The 19,834-nt window shown below is 41.6% G+C and overlaps 1 protein-coding gene across 1 annotated transcript in view; it reads left to right on the top strand.

Annotated features, from left to right (window-relative positions):
* The window catches only part of LOC118323991 (ankyrin repeat and SAM domain-containing protein 1A-like), a gene marked incomplete in the record, with an annotated part of 69,077 nt that overhangs the window by 36,098 nt on the left and 13,145 nt on the right, over positions 1–19,834 (top strand). Inside the window, 2 exon segments of the mRNA XM_035656088.1 lie at positions 5,667–5,736; positions 9,057–9,172. Coding sequence (XP_035511981.1) covers positions 5,667–5,736; positions 9,057–9,172 — 186 coding nt within the window.

The following is a 19,834-nucleotide window of genomic DNA, read 5'->3' as shown; positions in this document are numbered from 1 at the left end:
ATTTTCGATTCGCACTCCACAGATCCAGTAGCCACTATGAAACCAGCTTTTGTGAGTATTGATTCCCTTACAGACAGCAGCCCCACTGGAGGCTCATTAATCTTGTCTACCTGCCATGAATGAATTGAATGGGGAAAATAATTAATGCTTTCTAGCATTTCTTTGGATATTATATTTCTCATGAAAGCCTGTTCGATTGGTATGCGCTGATTGAAGCTCATTGCTTTATTTGCTAAATACAGCACAATGGAATGGGGAAAAGCTCAAGACTCTCCCTCACATTGTCCTTCTACTTTTGAGTATGTTCTTTACAAAGTTAATCCTCTGTGGCATTTTAAATTCTACGGGCAATTCATGCAGCATTTCTTTGTTCTTTTTTTTTTTGCCTTCCTGTATTGCCATGTTCATGAACTCACTGCGGATTTGGTGTTGCTTTTATTTTTCTGTGAAGGAAAAAGTGGCCTTGCTGTTTGCTACGGAGAAGTCTCATGTTTTTGACCTGCTGAGATCAAACCTAACTGGGTGTGTGTCATGGCCCGGTGCAACCAGCGGGGGAAATCTATTCTCTAATCCCCACCAGGGGGAAAACACAAGAGAGCCACAGGGGGCTGAGACATGCAGCCACTACTTAGTGCTCTTCCAGTCTAGTCATTGGAGACAAGGTGTGCCCTTTCTGTTCCAAGTTCTAAAAAAGATTTCAACCTGTTTGAACTTCTATATATATATATATATATATATATCTATATTTCTGCATCCTTTGGGGATGAGTTTGCAAAGTTCTGATGTTGTGTGGAAGGGATATTGTTCCAAAAAACACTAGCATGACATTGGGCTATTTCAGGAGGATGTTGATGGGAGTGCTGACAGTGCTTTGTCCCACTGTGGCATTGAGGTGTTGGCACCTGCTTTAGACGATGGTGTGCTTGTGTTCCCCTTGATGCCATTCACTAGTCCATAGTTTTCATCCAACCCTTGTTTTAGTGCCAGCTTGCCAATTTGAGGCCGGTGGTCTGGGCACACTCTCTGCAGAAGCCTTTTGTTTTCATCCTGAACAAGCTTTGCCAGGCGTCCTTTAGCTCTCCCACCACCACCCCTCTCTGAGCTTTAGTTTCGTACTGTTCGAGATTCTCAAGGCTGATAATGAAAGAACAGTTCCTGTTTTCGAATCGCAGGAAAATAGCAGTCAGTTTTATTCTGCCCAGTCATCCTGGAGCAGCAGTCCTGCTGTGAGAGGCATGATAAATGGGTTCATGTGTCTTTAATCTCACCCTGACCGTCTCTCATCACCGCTGGCTCTTCAGCTGTTGACCTCCGACTCGCCGCTGACTTCTGACCCTCCTCATTGTATCTCCTTGTTCATAGCGAGTCCCTCTCACAAAAGACGGCTCTCCATTTCAGGTCTCTGTATTGATTCGATCCTGCAGCACAAAAACACATTCCTCTCTCCTCTATTAATTCTCATGGCACAGAGCTTCTCAGTCCTCGACCATGAGGACCATTTCTTGTTGTGGATGTGTTTTACCTTGAGGAAATCACTGGGCTATGTCCCCTGATAAGGATATATTTACCCAGCTCCAACACTATATCACACCTGCCTTTCACGGTAGCTGGTTCTAAATCTCATTGGACCAGCTAGTATTCCCTTTTCCATTATACTGGACAAGTGAAGCCGATACACCAAGACTGAATGCAGATGTGTGTTGTTTTTGTTTTTGCATCCATATGCATACTTGCATTGTCTTTAAGTGAAAAGCTTGGCACACTGACCTTATCTGCAGTCTGCTGTGTATAAATGCAACCAGTCGTTGTCATTTCTTTCTTATTATTCACTGGAGCTTTACGCATTCAGAAAGGTATCACGGGGATGTGCAGATGGGGTGGACATAATATTGCAACCTCGGCATCAGTGTTTTAAAGTACATGTGTGTTTTGTCTCTAGTGAGTTAAAGAAATAACTGGGTAGTCGCATGCCGGATCACAGCTGCTTATTTTCCCCCTTCTGCTCATTGCTGAGGAGTGATGCAACTGACACGAGCATTATCCTCCCCTCAGTACAGACCTCGGCCTCTTTATGAGACGAGAGCAGTGTCCCGTCCTCATTATTACTGGACCTACAACAGCTCTGTGTGTGTGATTTTACATATTGGACCCCTGATTAATACCAGCATTCATCAGCAGCTTTCTAATTGGCTTTGTCCTGCTGAGGCCTAATAATTTAGGTTATTAGGGGAGCAACATAACACGACACGTTGAGGCTTTGTAATAAATTGGAGAGAAGAGATGCCCAGCGGAACACGCTTGCAGTAGCCAATGAAGATGCAGTTGGACTTTTGTATCTTTCACATCTCCGCTGGAGAAATGTCAGCTACCTCTTTGTAGTAGCTTAAGAGAGACGTACCATTATTCCTGCTGTTATAATCAATTTTTATAATAACAAAATCAAGATGATGATGTGAAAACAATGTGAAAGGGGTCGCTTGAACCTACAGAGAGTTATCATTTGACGGTGCTTTTTAACAAGTGTCAGCTTATTGTTAAGCTGTCTGGGCCTTGACTGTTATAGTTTATTCTCACCACTCTCATAGCATTGTTTTCAGCCACAGCAGGCAGCTGCTTTCAGTGAGAGAGCTCTGATAAACTCATTGTACGTTTACCTGCTCAGCACCGCACCTATTAATTACGCGGCCAGAAATGTGGCTCCAAATAAATTATAGCAAATGTTGCTCCGTAACTGCTGAATGCAACAAGTTTGCTACATAAAAGGTGATTGAGTGGCCAAAAAAACCTGTTATTGCAGGTTAAAAGGAATAGTTTGACATTTTGGCTTGTTGGCTTTCTTGCTGAGAATAAACAAAGAAAAGATCAATACCACTGTACCACCACGGTAAATGGACTGGAAAAGAAAGAAATAGCTAACTTGGTTCTATCCACTTTTTTAAAACTCACAAATAACATGCTTTTTGTTGTTTGTTTAACCTGATGGACATCTTAATTAGTGAACTTTAGTGGTGCTGTGAGGCATTTTAGGATGAGGATTGTACTACTTTTGGACAGAGCTAGGCTAGCTTTTTTTCCTTTTCTTCCAGTCTTTGTGCTAAGCTAAGCTAACAGGCTATTGGTGGTAGCTTCATATTTACTACACAGACATGAGAGTGGTATCAATCTTCTCATCTAACTCTCTGCAAGAATTGAAAGGTAAATTTCCTGAAATGTCAGAAGAAGCAAAAGCTGGTAACTTCCTACCCCGACTCCCAAATTAGGACACCACCCACTCAATGCCAACCATTACTCAAATGGTGAAGCCCGGCCTCCCTTGTTATCCAGCTACTGGTTTTAGTACACAGAGTATACAAGCCTGGAAAAACATGTTACAACAACATCTCATGGGCTTACTTTATGTGGGATTATCTGCATCTGCAATAAGGAATGCATTTTTTTTTTTTGGTTTACCACCTCCTTTTAAGTATGTGGAGAATATTTTCTGTTTGTTTAAATCCAGTTTTGTCATGATAAAACCCCTTACACATGCAAAGACACTCTCATACCCAGTGGCCACCCATTTTTGCTGACTCATTTGGGGCTTTGCTCAGGTAGGAGAAATGCTGCCAATTCACCATCAACGTTCCTGTTTAATGACTGATGTAGTGAACATGTGGTGCTGATAGATGGAGGTTATTTGTCGAGCTTCTGTGACTAATCTACCATCTGGTCAATATGCAGTATTTTAATCAACAGTATGGAGAAGTAACATTGGGCAGATGGATAATAATGCAATCTTCCGACTGCCCTTTGTCTCACACCTCGTCTTTCCTCCTTTCTTTGCTAGAAATTAGGCATTTCCTCTGAGGTGCTGATGATTAGAGAGGTTTCCTGAAAGCTGATGGATATTTTTAATCCTCTTTACAAACACATTCCTTATGCACTAAATATGTACAGTTTTCCATGTCAAATATTTCAGTTACAGTCAGTTTAATGTTTTCTGTGCCAACTGTGTAGATGATCTTTGTATAAAACAGTATGATTATAATCCCCTTGCCAGAGAAGTGCTGGCACAGTGTAGGTAGGTGCACAGAAGGAAGGCAAAACAAAACCCTGAATTTTCTCTTAGCAGAAGCCGAAGACTTCTTCCGCCACAAAACAACGAAGATCTAATTCCTTTGACAGCGTAAGGCGTCCACCTTCATATAAATATCTCCTGGTCCTTTTTTGGGGTTTGGCTCTGTCCTCTTCTGGGGCATGCTTTGTAGAGGTAGATGGGGTACTTTCAGGTTTCATTAACCCTTTTGGAATGATATAATCTCTCTGATTATTCAATTCTTCTTCTAAACTTTCCTCTAAAGGTCTAGAGGCTTTAATTTACTATTAACTATTCAGTACAGCACATTGAAATCAATGCATTATTCTTCGAAGTTAGATTTCTGTCTCTGACCGACATTTCTCTTCCAATTACATACCATTTCACTGCTGATCATCCATGTACAGACTGATGATGAAAATCTAACAAATGTAGACCCTGGTCTCCTGATGGCACTTTATTGCCTGATATAATTATACTAATGAGGACATAAAACCTGTCTGCTGGCTTTTAGAGCAGTAGCCAGGACTTGTACTCTGTAGCCAGTGACACGACAGTCACTTTCAGATAAAATATTTCCAAGAAGGCACAATAAGTTCGAAGTGACAGCACCTGGCAGGTCTGACAGCAGCACTGTCAGACTTTACCTTTTCATTTTCTCCCAATGTCTGTGCATACTCTGGATTGGTTGAAAGGGAGAGCCATGTTTCTGTCCTGTGATAGGTGTAATATTGCAGCTCACTGGCCATCTGCTGCTCCAGGGCCCTTGTGAATGCATTTGAAGGAAATGACAGTATCCTGATTGTGTATGTCCGCATGTATAGAACACATGGACATCAGTGACTATGCTTGGAGACAACACCTTAGTAATGTTCACATGCATTCTGTAAAGATGCATGAAATTATTGCACAGTAACATGGGAATCTGGGAATTCTTTTCAGTGTTAGTTGTGGCTCTTTCTTCTCAGGCTCCTTGTTTATTTAACTTCTTCTGTGCTTTGTATTGATAGTCTCAGTTAATGTCTTATGGGAGCAACATTGGAAGAACATTATGATGCACATAGTTTAACTTGGTACAAAGTATTTTGTCTGAGAGCTTTGTAAGTATATGAAAAGCATGAATCACCTAACATTGTTTCTGTATTTTTCTCTTAGCCTTATTGCCCAGACAAAACTTTTTCTTTGCGACCATTTACATCACATTGTGAGACAGAGATGTCTGTATAAATCAGTATTGTTTTGGCTGCAGGCGTCAGGTGAGATGCAGCATCCTGCAGTCACGGGCCAATAGGAATGGCTGTAATGCTGTGGCCATAAATGAGATATAAAAGCAATCAACCATGGTGCAGCTGCTTAAGTTGCCCTTCAAATTTTATATTTATGTGTCTTTATTAAACCACTGTGACTGACTGTTCTCTCGCTGAAGGTAACCTTAACGCTTTCATTTGCTTTTGCAGGGTGACTGTAACATTTGGTGGTTTGTTGTTTAAGGCATGGGGGCATTTCTCTGTATTTTTGCTGATGAGAGGGGGAAGCTGAACTTCGATGGCTCCTACAGGTTCTCAACTCTCTCCTCTGTTCCTGTCCTCAGATCGAGAAGATCATGACACTGATTGGCGCTGGCATCGATTTCTCCAGAGATCAGCAATATGCTACACCAGGTAGAGTACGCTCATTTTATTGCTATTTCAAGTTCTTATTCGAGTTCAACACCTAGAAATTGAGATTGAATCAAAAATTATCGATGAAAGCTGAAAGTTTGAGGGGAAACGAGTGAACTCATAGTGCTAATTTTATAGCCATTTTTATTCACCTATACATTTTACCAGCGTTGCATTATTTATTATTTGCGAAGGTTTAAATGTAAAAACCCCAAATTACCCATTTGTCTGTAGGTAGAAACAGTGGTGGGCAGATTTACAATGTATTTATTTGCCTGCATTTCCTCAAAACCTTTAATCAGCCTTTCTAAGTATGTTCTGCAAATGGGTTTATTGCCACCGGAACTTCTTTGACAATCGTCTCCTTCCTTGTGTTGTTGTGGACCCATACCTCATGCTTTGTACTATACACCATACCTGTTTGGATTTGCTTTGTAATCATCTTTCAAGTTATCTGATCCGTATCAGGACCCTCAAGGGAAATCAAACAGGTGCCTGGGAGACATGGCTAATGAAGGAGGCACCCGAAAACAAATACAACAGAGAATTGGGTACAAAACTATAATGCGGGTAGACAGTTGGTCTGTTGTAATAGAGCAGATGAGGGATCAACATAAGCAGCTGCAGAAAAACGCTTTTGAATAGCTTTTTTCGTCCTGCAGTTTAGAGAATAGAAAGGTGACCCATTGGATTCATTTTACTCGTCCTTATTTCAAGGCGGTGTTGCTGTTGTGTGTTACACACTTGCTTTTAAGCCACGGGGGCCAGGCCAGGCCAAGTACTGGTCTCTAAACCAAGGTACCTGCAAGGTACCAGGTGTATTTTTATGACCAAAGTTCCTGAGAGACCCGTTATTAGGTCTAGCGTTGCACTCTGTAATGTAATGTCTTTGCGTTAAAGATTCTGTACCTACTCTCCTGTTATTCTTTCGGCTTTTCAAAAGCCTGTCGTCAGGGTTGATGGATGGTGCTCGGGGACTGTAGCAGTAAACCCCGAACAAATCGACTCCCTCCCTTCAGCTTTCACATTATTCAACATTCACCTCCAGTTTACACTTTGCCTAAGCCACACTTTAGTATATATGAGCAATGCAGTGGATCAACTACAGTATGCCTTTGCACAAAGTTGTCTGTCTTCGTATTTTACCCCTCCTGTTTGTTATGCCCTACACTGGAGTGAGCTGTTTAAATATTAACCAGCACGCTTGTCAGGGGATGAGCTCATTTTGCTCGGTATACTTGAGGAAAGCTGAGACCACTGCAGTAAAGTAGTTAGCGCCCCATCATTGGCTGTCTGGTCTGAACTTGCTCTAAGTCTGAATCCACTCTTCTGTGTATGTGAGCCTCAATCTTATAGCCGTCATGCCTACAGCTCCGTCTCAATAAAGCCGCTGTCAGGAGGCCATCAAGGGACTCGCGGTAGATGTGAGAAGCCGCATCACTTTTTTCTCCACTCTCCGATTCAGTCCAATGTTTGCCTCCTTTCAGCGTTGACTGGAGAGCAGTGATGTCCCCACTGATTGGCTCTGTGCCTGCAGTCTCTTGTACTTTTCTCCTCTCTACTGATCCACTCACTACATCAGAGTGAAACTCATGGTGGAGGAGGGTGAAGGAAACTGTTAGAAAAGAAAAGACTGATGCACAGAAGCTGCAGAAACTCGAGCGCAAATGCAAGTAATGAGTGGCGGGAGGTCTGTAGCTGAAACGGTAGCTCGCACTGACAAAGACCAGCCACCTGCAGTGTTTTTAGAGAGAGAGGGAGGGAGGGAGGAGTGGAGAAGCGTATGCAACGAGGGGGGAGAGAGGGGGAGAGAGAGAGAGAGATAGAGTGAGTAAGGGAGGAGAGAGGCAGGCAGCAGAATTGTGAACAGTCAGGACAATAGGAGGACGCCACCTCGGCATCTGTAGGATTAGGTGCTCCTCAGCCTAGAGTGGACTACAGAGGTTTTTTGTAGAAGTGGCTGCTGCTGGATGCATCTCACAGACTGAGCCAGACTGAGGAGAGACAGTTTTAGCACTCTCTTGACTGCAGAGGAGTTCATCCTGGGGGCCAGCTATTACTAAAGTGCTCTTTGTGATCCTTGACTGGATGTTTTTTTTCCTTGACACATTTCCAAGCTTCGGAATGACCAAAATTGGATTTATGGCGTGGAATCTCCTAAAACGGGATTGGTTTTGTAGCAGGTTGAATAGATGATGAGAGTATTGACAAAGGCAAAAGATGCTTTAAAATGGGCATTTTACACAGAATTTCAGGTTGTGATAACTGTTTGTTAATGTAAATGATCAGCTTTCTTTTTATACTTCATACTGTGGCTGAGATGTGGTTATCAAAAGAGTTAAAAGATAAATACACCAAATTTAGGTGTGTAAAAACTGGTTCCCACTGTAAAAGATCCGGGTTTGTTGCTTTGGAAGTGAGTTAAAACTTACCAGTAATATGTTATTGCAAGTAGAGGCAGCTTTCTGTCCTTGTACAGGTTAGTTTCCTCACGGCTCTGACTGCTGACAGCTGTCACTGTAGCTTTTTTTTCTCAATCAGTCTCAGCTGATGAAAGACGTGTCGCATGTTTTTATCTGTCCCATCACTTTCCACGCGAACACTGTCATGTTCTCAGGTAGATTCCTATCTGGACTGTGCATGGTGGATTATATGCAGAGTAGGTTAGGTCTGTGAATCTGGGATGAGCCAGAGCTTGGTAATTAACTGTCTCCTGCTTCTTGACTAAGTTTCCAAACAAGTTTCCATGTGGCTGAAACACATTAACTTTCCTGGGGGGGGGGAATTCCCCATTGTTATGGCCTGTTGTTGTCTTCTCTGAGCCCTCCGAGTTTTTCTTCATTACAAAACAAAAGCTTAATTAAATCAGTTGCAAGCCTTTTTTTGGACAGAAAATGCTACCTCCTAACATGGGATATTTTGACTTTTTTCCACATTGGATATGACTGTTATGTTACATATTGCAACAATTAAGTTAGGCACCATCCTGATTATAAGCGCTTTTGGCATCTTCCTCGCTGACTTTCATAGCTAGGAATTTTGTGGATATTAGCTGGTAGTCCACCAGCTCATATCTCTTTCCACTTCACCCCTGAGATCAGGGGTATTTGAATCCATCTTGGGTGACTGTGGTTCGGCCCCCGCCACCCCGCGGGAGCTGACGCCCTGTCCACAGAGGACACTGTCTCCCCCGCCTTCCTGTTGCTGGTGCGCTCGGCTCTGCTGGCCGAGAATGATGTGGCAATGCCACGTCTCATCCTCAGAGTGCCGCTGCTACCGGCTGAAAGGTTTCTCCCTCCTGAAGCGCTTTCCCCTGTCAGCAGGTGCTGCTGGCCGGCTGTTGGACCAGCCTGTGGGAGACTGGCTGGAGCACGTGGGGCTGCCGCAGTACGAGAGCAAACTACTCCTGAATGGTTTCGACGACCTGCACTACATGGTGAGTTCCTCCCTTAACTGACCTTGATGCTCTTGCCTGACTCTCGTCTCTTCCTCACATTTAGGATCTTTTTTTCCTTGTCTTTCACCTCCTACTTAACTCCAGTTTGTGTCATTGTGCATTAATCCAATTGATGCCAGCCTCCATTAGCAGTGAGATGATCCCATTAGCTTTGTCTGAAGTTCAATTAGCTGAAATGCTGTAATGACCCCTCCCACCATCATGAGACTGACTTGTTTTTCAGCAGAAAAGATTTTATTCTAGGAGTCATTTATTCTGGGCGGACTCAGCACATAATTCAATATCACACATTACATCACATGCTTTATAAAATTCACAATATTCTCTTCTTGATTCAATGAAGTAACCTTTCCTCTCGCTCTAGTGACAGACTCTCTGGCAAAGCATTCATTGATGCTTGCTGGATTTACATGTCCATTCAATTAGACAATATGCAGTTTTATCTGTGCTGTCAAATATTTTGTTTACAGCAACCTTAAATATCATTACACCTGGTTGCGTGTTGAATCAGGTTCATGCTGTCTCAGAGTCTCAGACAGTCTGTCTCCAGCTCTGGCGGCCGCTGTCGTGGCCTCTCACTTACAGCCAGTAAGCCGGCTGCCTGAGAAGCAGCAGATGCCCGGCCAGAATGGAGGAGCATCTCGGTGAGCAAGGGATGCTGTTGCCAAGCTGACAAGTTTATAAAGCCCACAGTGTGCAATGCCACTATGAGTTGGCTCTGTTGCTTTGGTCAGTAATGAGGACTGATGGAGGAGAGAATGAGGGACCCAGCTGGTAGCTGGTAGGCTAAGCCAGTGGGCATGTTGAGACAGCCATCTTATGTGTCAAGATGAAAACTCTTTCCTCCTCTGTCAAACCTATCATACAACTTCTCTTTAACACACAATGAGCCACGTGTGTGCTGGTTTTCATCCCTTCCAAACACTTAATTTAACTTCACTGTCACGTGTTCGGTGAGATGTAGCTACAGGCAGACAGCAACTCTGTGACATTCTTGTGTGTCTTCACATGTACAATAGTATAAATTATGTTTTTATTATTATTCTTGTCAGATCCATGTATGTGCTACACATACATTCTCAAACCAAAGTTTAAACTAAAACTCAAAAACTAAAGACAACCAGACATTTACTATGCAATCAGAAATCAGAGTAGTTATTGTTTTGTTAAGCCGATTAATGGAAAATGTACTCCTTTAAATCATCATATTTTGTACGACACAAAAGAAATGATGTTAAAGATAAAAAAAGAACAGTTAGTATGTGAGCTGCTGTATGTCTGTTACAGACCCAAAGGTAGAAATCCTGTACAGTACACAACAATCCAGCAGCATTCAACTCAATACTCATTACAAGAAGTTGGACCACCTTTTGTACCTGAACTGTACCCTTCTGTAGACATGCATACAACATGTGAAGGGACTGCATTTGTAAAAAGGACGGGACATGCCTGTGCCAAACATTGCATGTTTAACCTCTTCACAAATCGGTGGTCTTGCGCTGCTTTATAAACGTATTTGTTCAAATGTTGAATATTCAAATTAACAGAAAATTAATTCAGTTTAGTGAGTCAACTGTGCAGCTGGCACAGTGAGGGAAATATGGCCACATTTGTGACCTCAACTCTCCATATGTTACCTCTTGATTCGATCACAGTGCTGCCTATCAAACCTTAGGGGAAAACCTTTTTTTTTTTTTACCTGTTATCCGGTGGTAGGTTGTATCTTCAAAGGTAGTTTCATGATTCTCCAGATGTTTTCTGTCTGCTTGGAAGAGATCAAAGATCAGATGTTTGCCCGGGGTGAAACCGATGTTTAAATCCCATATTTCCACAGACTGGCAGGCTGCGAAATGGTTCAATCTTGGGCAGCTACCTCAAAAATTACAACAACAGCCACCAATCCAAAACCCTCAATGAAATTAATATAGTGTACAGTATATACAGTAGGGGGGTTGATAAATCCTGCCAAACTTCATGAAACCTAATATGAGCCACCTTTTTCTCAGCAAGTCTAGTGATGAAGTTGTAACCCTTTTCATCTGGTGTTTTCATTGTTTTGACTTCTACCTGTACATCTTAGTTGAAAGGTGACAACACTGTCTTGTTTATGTCTTGCCAGATGACAGTCAGTTTTAATAGTTGGTTTTTGGTATTTAATGTGTGGTATGTAGACTTGTACATATTGCAAATCAGAACTTCTTGGTCTTACTAAACCTCACTGGTGTGCATGGACATCAATGAAATATTGATCCATCTTGCAATCCAGCCCTTAATATCAACACACCAATGTTTTACTGTTATGGATAGCATCATAAATTCAAGCTAGGAACTCTACACTGATGAATACCAAAATAAATGAATGTTCCTTGCTCTTATATAGCATGGACTTCCTATAGCTATAGGAGCCAGCTGTGTCAGATTAATTTCATTGTACAATGGTGCTTGCATGAATAATCTTTAATCTGCTTTACATAACCTGGGAGTAGAGCATTCCTCCATCTATCTACCACTCTCCCTCTCACCCGGTGTCATCAACACCCATGTTTAATTCTGTGTTGAAGCCTCTGAAGTTACTCTCAGGGTTTAATCTTCCTACTGTCTTTTTTACTCTTTCACACTCTCCTTCCTCAGCCCTGAGTCCTCTTTTTTTTTCTTTTTTTTTTCCCAAAGTGGAGCCTGCAATTTTTCTATCTTTAAACACGGCTTACCGACCACCTGGCTTCCCGAAAATCGCTGGAGGATTTAGAAAAAAGCTGTAACCTTTTAAATGGCGTGTCCTTCCTTCAGTAAATTTTGACCTTTTTTAAGAATCTCAGTTGGAAATGAAAATTACCCTCTGAGTCACCTTGTCTTTGCTAAACTTTTCTAATTGTGTTTAATGTGCTATTGTGGGTCAGAGTGTATTGAAGAGGAACAGGCTGTTTCATTATAACCAGGCAGAATTGTTTTGTCTAATTTTATTAGTAGCACCAACCTTGTGGCACATCATTTACTGGTTCTTTTAGAAATGTTTCTTTATTTTTCATGTAATTCATACAATTAATTCCCGTAATTACCAAACTGATCCAGTGTATCAGCTTTAAATAGCACACAAACTCATATTTACACTTAGATATTACAGATATGTACCATTGCTAGAGACTAAAATCTAATGAGGAATATGATACAGCCATATTTCTATAGTTGAACTTACACTAGACAGTCAATAAGTTAAATTCATGTACAGACAGAAATAGTCTTTAGTCATCTTCTTTCATCATCACATGGAAGAATTTGGCATCCACTGATCATCACATTGTACCAGCACACTCTAAAATGATCTGCAGGCTTCTTTTAATCTTACCATAGTTATGCAATACATTGAAAAACAATGGTTGAGAAACAGTATGTCAGCTGTAACAGTGAGATCACTAATTAAACAGTGTTTACTCTGTCAGTCAGACTGCTGTGATCTCTGTCTACCCTGCAGGCTCGCTCTAGAAGTGGATCAATAACAGCAGTGATTGTGTTGTGTTCAAGCACCGAAGCAGAGACAAGCCTCTTCTGAAACCAATTAGATGCTTTTTATCGACTCATGGAGCAAATGTCCCGATGAAACAAGCTCTGTGTGGCCATGCTGTTCTCCAGTCCTCACTGGTACCGACAAGTAATGCTTGTTGAAATGAAACCGCTCCTTTTCTCTCAGCCCTACTCCCGAGCTTCTGGTGGCTATATCGTCAGCTGTGACAGCGTCAGCCAAGTTAAGTTTGTATTCGAGGCACCGATGCGCTTCTGCAGGGACATTATCTTATTTGAAGGTAGCAGACATAGAGCCAGCTAGAGAAGACAAGACGCAACATTTCCTTTAAGTTTTAATCCAGTGGAGGTGACTCAGTGCAGATAAAAAAAACATTAATTTATACAGAAAGAGCTTGGTTTTAATCTTGGTTTTCTGTCCTCATTGTTATTTTCTGCCTTTAAATTAATGCAAAGTGGTTATGCTGGAAAGAGTCAATGCCTCCAAAGCCTGCAGACAAATTGGAAATTCAGTAATGGCTTCATGCATTAGAAGCTCAAGGATTGGGAATGGATTAATTGATTTTTTCTGTTGGGGTAATGGTGGTGATGTATTGTCCATTTACCCGTTTGAAAAACATTTGTGCAGGAATTAGATGGAACACATGGTTGATTTTTTATTATGCTTGCACACTCTGTCACAGTTTCCTCTTAGCCTTTTTCACAGGCCCGTGTGGTCTTATGACAGCCTGTTTAGTAGGACAAACGATGATTTTCAGTGCTGCTGGTTAGCTGTCCTTTAGATGGTCGGGAGGAGTGATCCGTGCCCTCGAGCCCCTGGCCTGAATTCAGAGTGCTTTCAAACCAGAGGGACCGCTGTGGCTGTGGATAGGTGGAGGAGAGAGCAGCATTTTAATGAGAGGACAGGGGAAAGCAGAGATGGATGGGCTGCACAAGCACAGACAAAAAAAACACCTAGTGTACACCAATCTGGATATATTCTTTTTAGCCATGTTGTGCTGATGCAAGCTTTGTCTCAACTAATGTATTCTCACTTTTAGACCTGCTGAGCCTGTGGTGCGGAGAAAGTGGAGCCACATTAGTCAGAATTTTCCACCACGTCTGTCAAGTCACCCTGTTTGTGCTTTCAAAGTCTTTGTGTGGGAATAAATTGATTATCAAGACATAGAGAGGTGGATGTAATATTTATGTTGTAGGAGATGGGAGTTTCATCAACTGTGCTACCTTTCAAAGACTAGATGGTCCCCTTTTAAGCATCTTTCCCCTTATAAGTTTCACATTTAAAGTCGCCACTAGGGTTTGGTTCAGAATAGGAAAACGTGGAGTAGGGCTGCAACTAACAATTACTTTCATTATCAATTTATCTGACGGTTATTTCCTCAATTCAATATTGAATGGTTCATTATAATTTTGTGTGTCTTTTTTCCCGAAAAATTTCTCTGTTGATTTGTTTTATCTGACCTCAGTCCAAAACTAAAGGATATTCAGAGCAAATCCTTACATTTGAGAAAGCAGACAATGTTGGGCATTTTTGACAAAAACAATTACTAAATCAATTTATCCAAATAGTTGCAGATTAACCTTCTGTCGATCAAGTAATGGATGAATCGACTAATCTTTTCGGCTCTAATGTGGATTGAAATAAATCCTACAAATTTGCACAAATTGGCTCAACTTCCAAGATTGAAATGTCTAGCTACGTCAGGTAAGGCTGCAACTAAGGATTATATTGTAAATTATTAGACCATTTGGTCAATAAAATATAAGAAAAAAATATGTGTTGTTTGCTTGACAAATGCCTTAAATAGTTAATAAATTATTATAATTGGAGATTGATTATTTGTGAATCGACTAGTTAATTAATGAATGGACTAATCATTTCAGCACTAATGTCAGTCGCTACCAAATCCACAGGCATAGGCCTGTTTTATATCAAACATTTTGTTCTGATACCATAATTGGCTGTTTCACAACATGGTAACATTTTGATACACCACCATATCGTCAGCAAAAAATATTTAAATTGGTTGTTTCCTGTGTCTCAGTGATGGATATCATGAATTGCATCTTATAAAAAGAAAACTTTGGGTGCAACCAAGCATAAAGAAGGCCCTCAGGAAAACCATAAGAAATAAAAAGGCTGCATTGAAACACATCTACTTAACAGTAAAAAAGTGCAGAAAACAACCCAGGAAATGGGAGCAAAGACTGTAGATTCAGTCTGTTGGAGCTACACTTCCTCCCACAGAGTCTTTTATCAGCTAATCTCCAGTGGGACAGTAATGCAATGATCCATGCACTGTGAAAGCGCTATTATCCATCCAGCTCTCCAAATAGTTTCAATCCTCATCTGGAGAAGCAGCGATTGGCGTGCGTATTGCTGCTCACAGATAATGGGCTTTAAGTTGTCAGTTTTGTGCGAGGTATTAAGGAAGCAAAAGAGTTGCGTCATGATGTCTTGTGCTCAATTGAGCCCTAACGAGGGCCGTGTTTCACCATTGTTACAACCAACATAACTTTCTTCCTTGGAGAGTTCATTCACACATTGCGTTTTACTTATTTATTTATTTATTCATTTACTTTTGAGTGCTCGCTCTCTGTGATACATCTCACGTCTGAGGAGGACCGTTGCAATTTACCTCCCTCCTTCACACACACACACACACACACAGACACACACACACACACTTCAATAAAACGAGGCTTCATTAAATGGCTGAATGAGAGCTTTGAGTTTTCACAAGGCTTTCTTCTCTCTCTGAAAAAAAAGGGAATGTTTGGACAGCTTCTACTGTAAATCTTATGTATTTGTTTACCACTTTATACGTTTCAGCGAGGACTTAAACAAGGCATTACAAAAGGTAAAAATTGGCTGTTTATTGAGCGGTGATTCGACCTGTGGAGCATCAGAGAACGTCAGCGGTGGGAGGGAGGCCAGCGCTCGTTGAGTGAAACCTCGCGGAGTGTTTTTGTCGGGTGGTGGGGTTTTGCGGGGTGGAGGGCGAGTTTCCAGAGAGAAACTCTTCTCTTCACTCTTCTCTGTTGCCGGGGCGGCAGATGGTGGGTGTCAAGACAACGGCAGCAATAGCCAAACAAAGACATCCTTTGTGTGTGTGTGTGTGTGTGTGTGTGTGTGTATGCATACTTTCTGAGAGGTGTAGAAGTGCGCTAGCTTTGAGTAGGAGGCAACAGCATCTATAATAACACTTGAACGGTGCATTGTATAAATTCCTAAGCTGTACTCTCACTTAATCTCCAGAAAGTCCATTGTTTTATTTAATTTCAGACAGCTGACACCTCCCTGAGGAACTACTCAGAAACCTACGGAGGAAATACTTCTCAATGACAGATGCCACATTTGCAGTTCAACTTTCCTTACCCAGAAAGTATGAACTTCCACAATCTTTCCCCTCCATCAACAGTTCCAGTTCTTTGAGCGTAATAAGTCATTCTTTGATAGGATCGCTGAATATTAGATTAGTACCATAGCGGTTTATTTTGCTCCTCTGGAGTGTGACCTTAGCTGCCCTTCACAGAGGCGCGAGGATAATGAGAGTGGTAGCTGGCGGACAGACAGGCCTGACATCCCAGCTACGCCCTTCACTCAGCTGGCTGAGGAAAAACGTCAATACAGAGGCCTTATGTTTTATGGATTATCTGCTTTAGCAAAACTATAGTGAGAGAAATACAACTCTCGCTTGTCATGTTGCTTCAGTTCTTTTTAATGTGCGAGACCACTCACCAAAACAACAGAGGTCGAAATTAGAGGCTGTCTTCTTTGTTTGTTTCTTTTCAATTTTCTCTCTTCACCTCTCGCTCCTCATTCGTAGCATCTTCCCATCGTTCAGGTTTCAACACGGTAACCCTGTGTTCTTTGATTTACCAAAACCCTACTACTACTACTACTATAGTTTCAGGCTTTGGACATTTGTTTGATTTTAAAAGTTAGCATTCTGAATAGATCTTTGGCATGCATATTTGTCCAGAATAAAACTTGCTAATAGACCTCCTGTGCGAATAAAACTCCACGCCTTTAGATTTTTGCGTATTTATTTTTATGTCTGGAATAATTCTTTATTTTGATAGCTCTCTCCCTTTCTATTCTTCGCTCATTCTTACTTCCTCTCTTTCTTTTTCATACATTTAATTTGTTCTCAGAGGACAGGCAGATAGAGTGTACAGTAAACAGACTGAATAAATCATGTTTGGGCTTTTTTTTTTTCTTCTTCTTTTTTATGCATGTGTGTGTGGAGGGGGGGTCTCAGGGATACTGTTGGTTTTCATCCCCAGGAGGCACAGGGGAGGCTTGCTGTTGTAAACGAACCCAAGTGGAGCCCTGTTATCCGCAGTTTATTCTGCCCACTGGGGGCCAGAGAGAGGTCGAGGGGGTGGGGGGTGCTCATCACAGCTTCTGGTCCCTGAAGGAGCTCAGAGGGTGCAGAGGTGAGGACGGAGGTGAGAGCTCTGGCTGGTGGCTTTCCCCTCAATTAGAATCTTTAACAGAGGAGGAGGCCCTGCTGGTGTGTTTTCCTGTTATAATGACGCCAGCCTTAATGGCAGTGGTCAGCTGGAAACAAAAACTGGTTACAGTCACACCAATATATCAGTTTGACTGGCTGATTAAAAATATAATGCTAACATCAGCAGTGTTGTCTTCCTCTGATATAATGGAGCAACCGCTCTCACCACAGATAGTCAGTTTTTATCCTTGTTATGCCTTCAAAGAAATCATTTCATGGCAGCGAGGAAGGAATTTATGTAACAGCATCAATCGTATCGGTGTGTAAATCTTGAAATGAAAGCAAACACCTCTTGCCTTAAGGAGCCTTCTAAATGAATTCTATCAGTATGTCCTTTAGCTGCATCCCATGATGGTCTAAGAGCTGTTTAAAAAAGTGCTTTCAACCTGCCAAGAATACTTTTCTGGTAGAAAGTGATTTGAAATGATTAAATTTAATGTTTTTTAACATCACCACAAAATACTTGCTGTTGGGGGCATTTTTATGCAACAGTTTCCCTGCAGTTCTGACCTTCATTCCACACATACAGTTTAAATACAGGCTTTCAAATGTTAGCAGTCAAACCCTGCTGGAAATTGTCAAGTTTAGCTGCTTTAGTAATGTTATCAACTTTATATACTATATTCAGGCATGTATAATGATTTAGCTTAGTGCTGGATTCAATGCCAAAACAAGCATAATAATATTCAATGTACAAAGAACAGAATAGGCTCTCTTTTTATTCTTCACTCCCCACCCTTCACCTCTTCTCCCAGCATACACCACACACACCTGAGGAGACCTTATAAACATAAGGAAACCTGCATTACAAATTACTGCACATCATAGAAATTGTGCAGCAAGCTTTTTAAAATACCAGCGCTGCCAGTGAGGCGCTTTGTAATTTATCCCTTCACGGCTGTTAGCTGCGCCGCGCAACGGTGATTTATTTGGTTTAAGAGAAGTTTTGTTTAGAGAGATAATGAGCAGGACTTCTCTTTAATGATTTAACACGGCGCGGTGGAAAAGGAGAGGGGGGAAAAAAGCACATATATTTTTCATATCTTTAACTGCACTGCAGAGAGGAAGGGAAGGATGGAGAAAGAGATGCATTAGCAAGAGAAGCTAACAGCCTTTAACAACCAGCATGTTTGATTCATTTTGTTTTGTTGTGTAAAATGAGACTTTCTCACCTCCTCGTAACGCAGCGGTATTTTAGTATGTTGTATGTATTTCATTTAAAATGTTTCTCAGGACACGTACGCGTCATCATAGTGTTTTTCTTGAATCCGTATCAGTGAATCGTGTTTGTGCTGATTCCACACAATATGCCAGCCTATACAAGTCTATTTTGAAAAGTGCTGTAGCCACTTGTGTAACTGTCTGTACCTTGTTCTTTATACACCTCTCCTTTCATCTTTACACCAAATACAGTCTTATTCTTTCTTGTTCAGCATTTTCAAGTTTCTCCCCTCACTTAGGATTTAAATCCCAAATTAAAGCAGTTAATTAGAAAATATAATGATGCTGAGTAGCATAATCTGCAAACAGTGCAATGACGCTCAGAGCTGGGGGCTCCGTAACACTGAAACTGCCATCGGCGCATAACTATGATGATATCAATAATAGATTACTTCATCAATCGCTGTTCGCTTCAAGATGGAAATGCGCTGTTGGGAAGAGACTGAATTTTTAGTTTTCATTATTATAATTTTTTTTCCCCTTCCTCCCTCCCTTTCCCGTAGCTTGAAAATGTCTGTTTCATCTCACATTAGGGTGTGCTCTGCATAAGTGCAGGTGGAACTTGCTCTCCCTCTAAATGATCCTTTAATGGAACAGTGTGCACTGGAGCTGGGAACTCTATGGGGCGCTGCCACTGTCGATGAGAACTTCGCCTCAATCAATCCGTCAAGCCCCATCACCTGCCTCAGCAGATGATCCAAAAACCCCTTTGGAGAGGCAAAGTGAGCTTTTTATGTACCTCCTCTAAGACTAGAGGACACACACACACGCACACACGCACGCAGAAGCGGCGGCGGCATCATAAGTGAGAGGTGTCTGTTTCGTTGAGAGGCTTGACGTTGATCAGTCGTCAGAGAAACACTTTGCCTCTCTTTTATTTTTTATCAAGATCATCTTAGAATAGATCAAGTGCTTGCTTCTCTCTGGCACGGGCGTAAAGACAAAATCAATTCCGATGTTTTATTTATTTATTTTTCCTCCCCAATATCTGTTACATTATGGGATGTTTCCATAAGCGGATCTCTTAGAATCCCAAGCAATATTGATGCGAAGTCGCCTCTTGCTTCCGTCAAACAAAGCGACAGCAGCACAAACTGCATTTGCCTCTGCTTCTCTCCCTAGTTCACATTCACTCCAGCTTATCCAGATACTCCATCATGATTTTTCATATTCCTTCATTTCCCTTCCTTCTCTCCTGTGGCTTTTCTTTCTCCATCCTTCCATCACCATCTATCTCCACATCTGCAAATTTGACACCACATTTAGTTCACCCCATCGACTGCTATAGGCCCGTTTGTAGAACATCCATTAAACTCAAGCCTGTAAACTCAGCAGAATCCTTCCTTCCTTATTCCTTGACGTCTGCCTGCCTGTCTGTCTGTCT

This window comes from Morone saxatilis, unplaced genomic scaffold, assembly GCF_004916995.1.
Source record: "Morone saxatilis isolate NCDOM2014 unplaced genomic scaffold, NCSU_SB_2.0 Contig15, whole genome shotgun sequence".
Lineage (NCBI taxonomy): Eukaryota > Metazoa > Chordata > Actinopteri > Moronidae > Morone > Morone saxatilis.
This window is presented reverse-complemented; position numbering and strand designations above follow the sequence as displayed.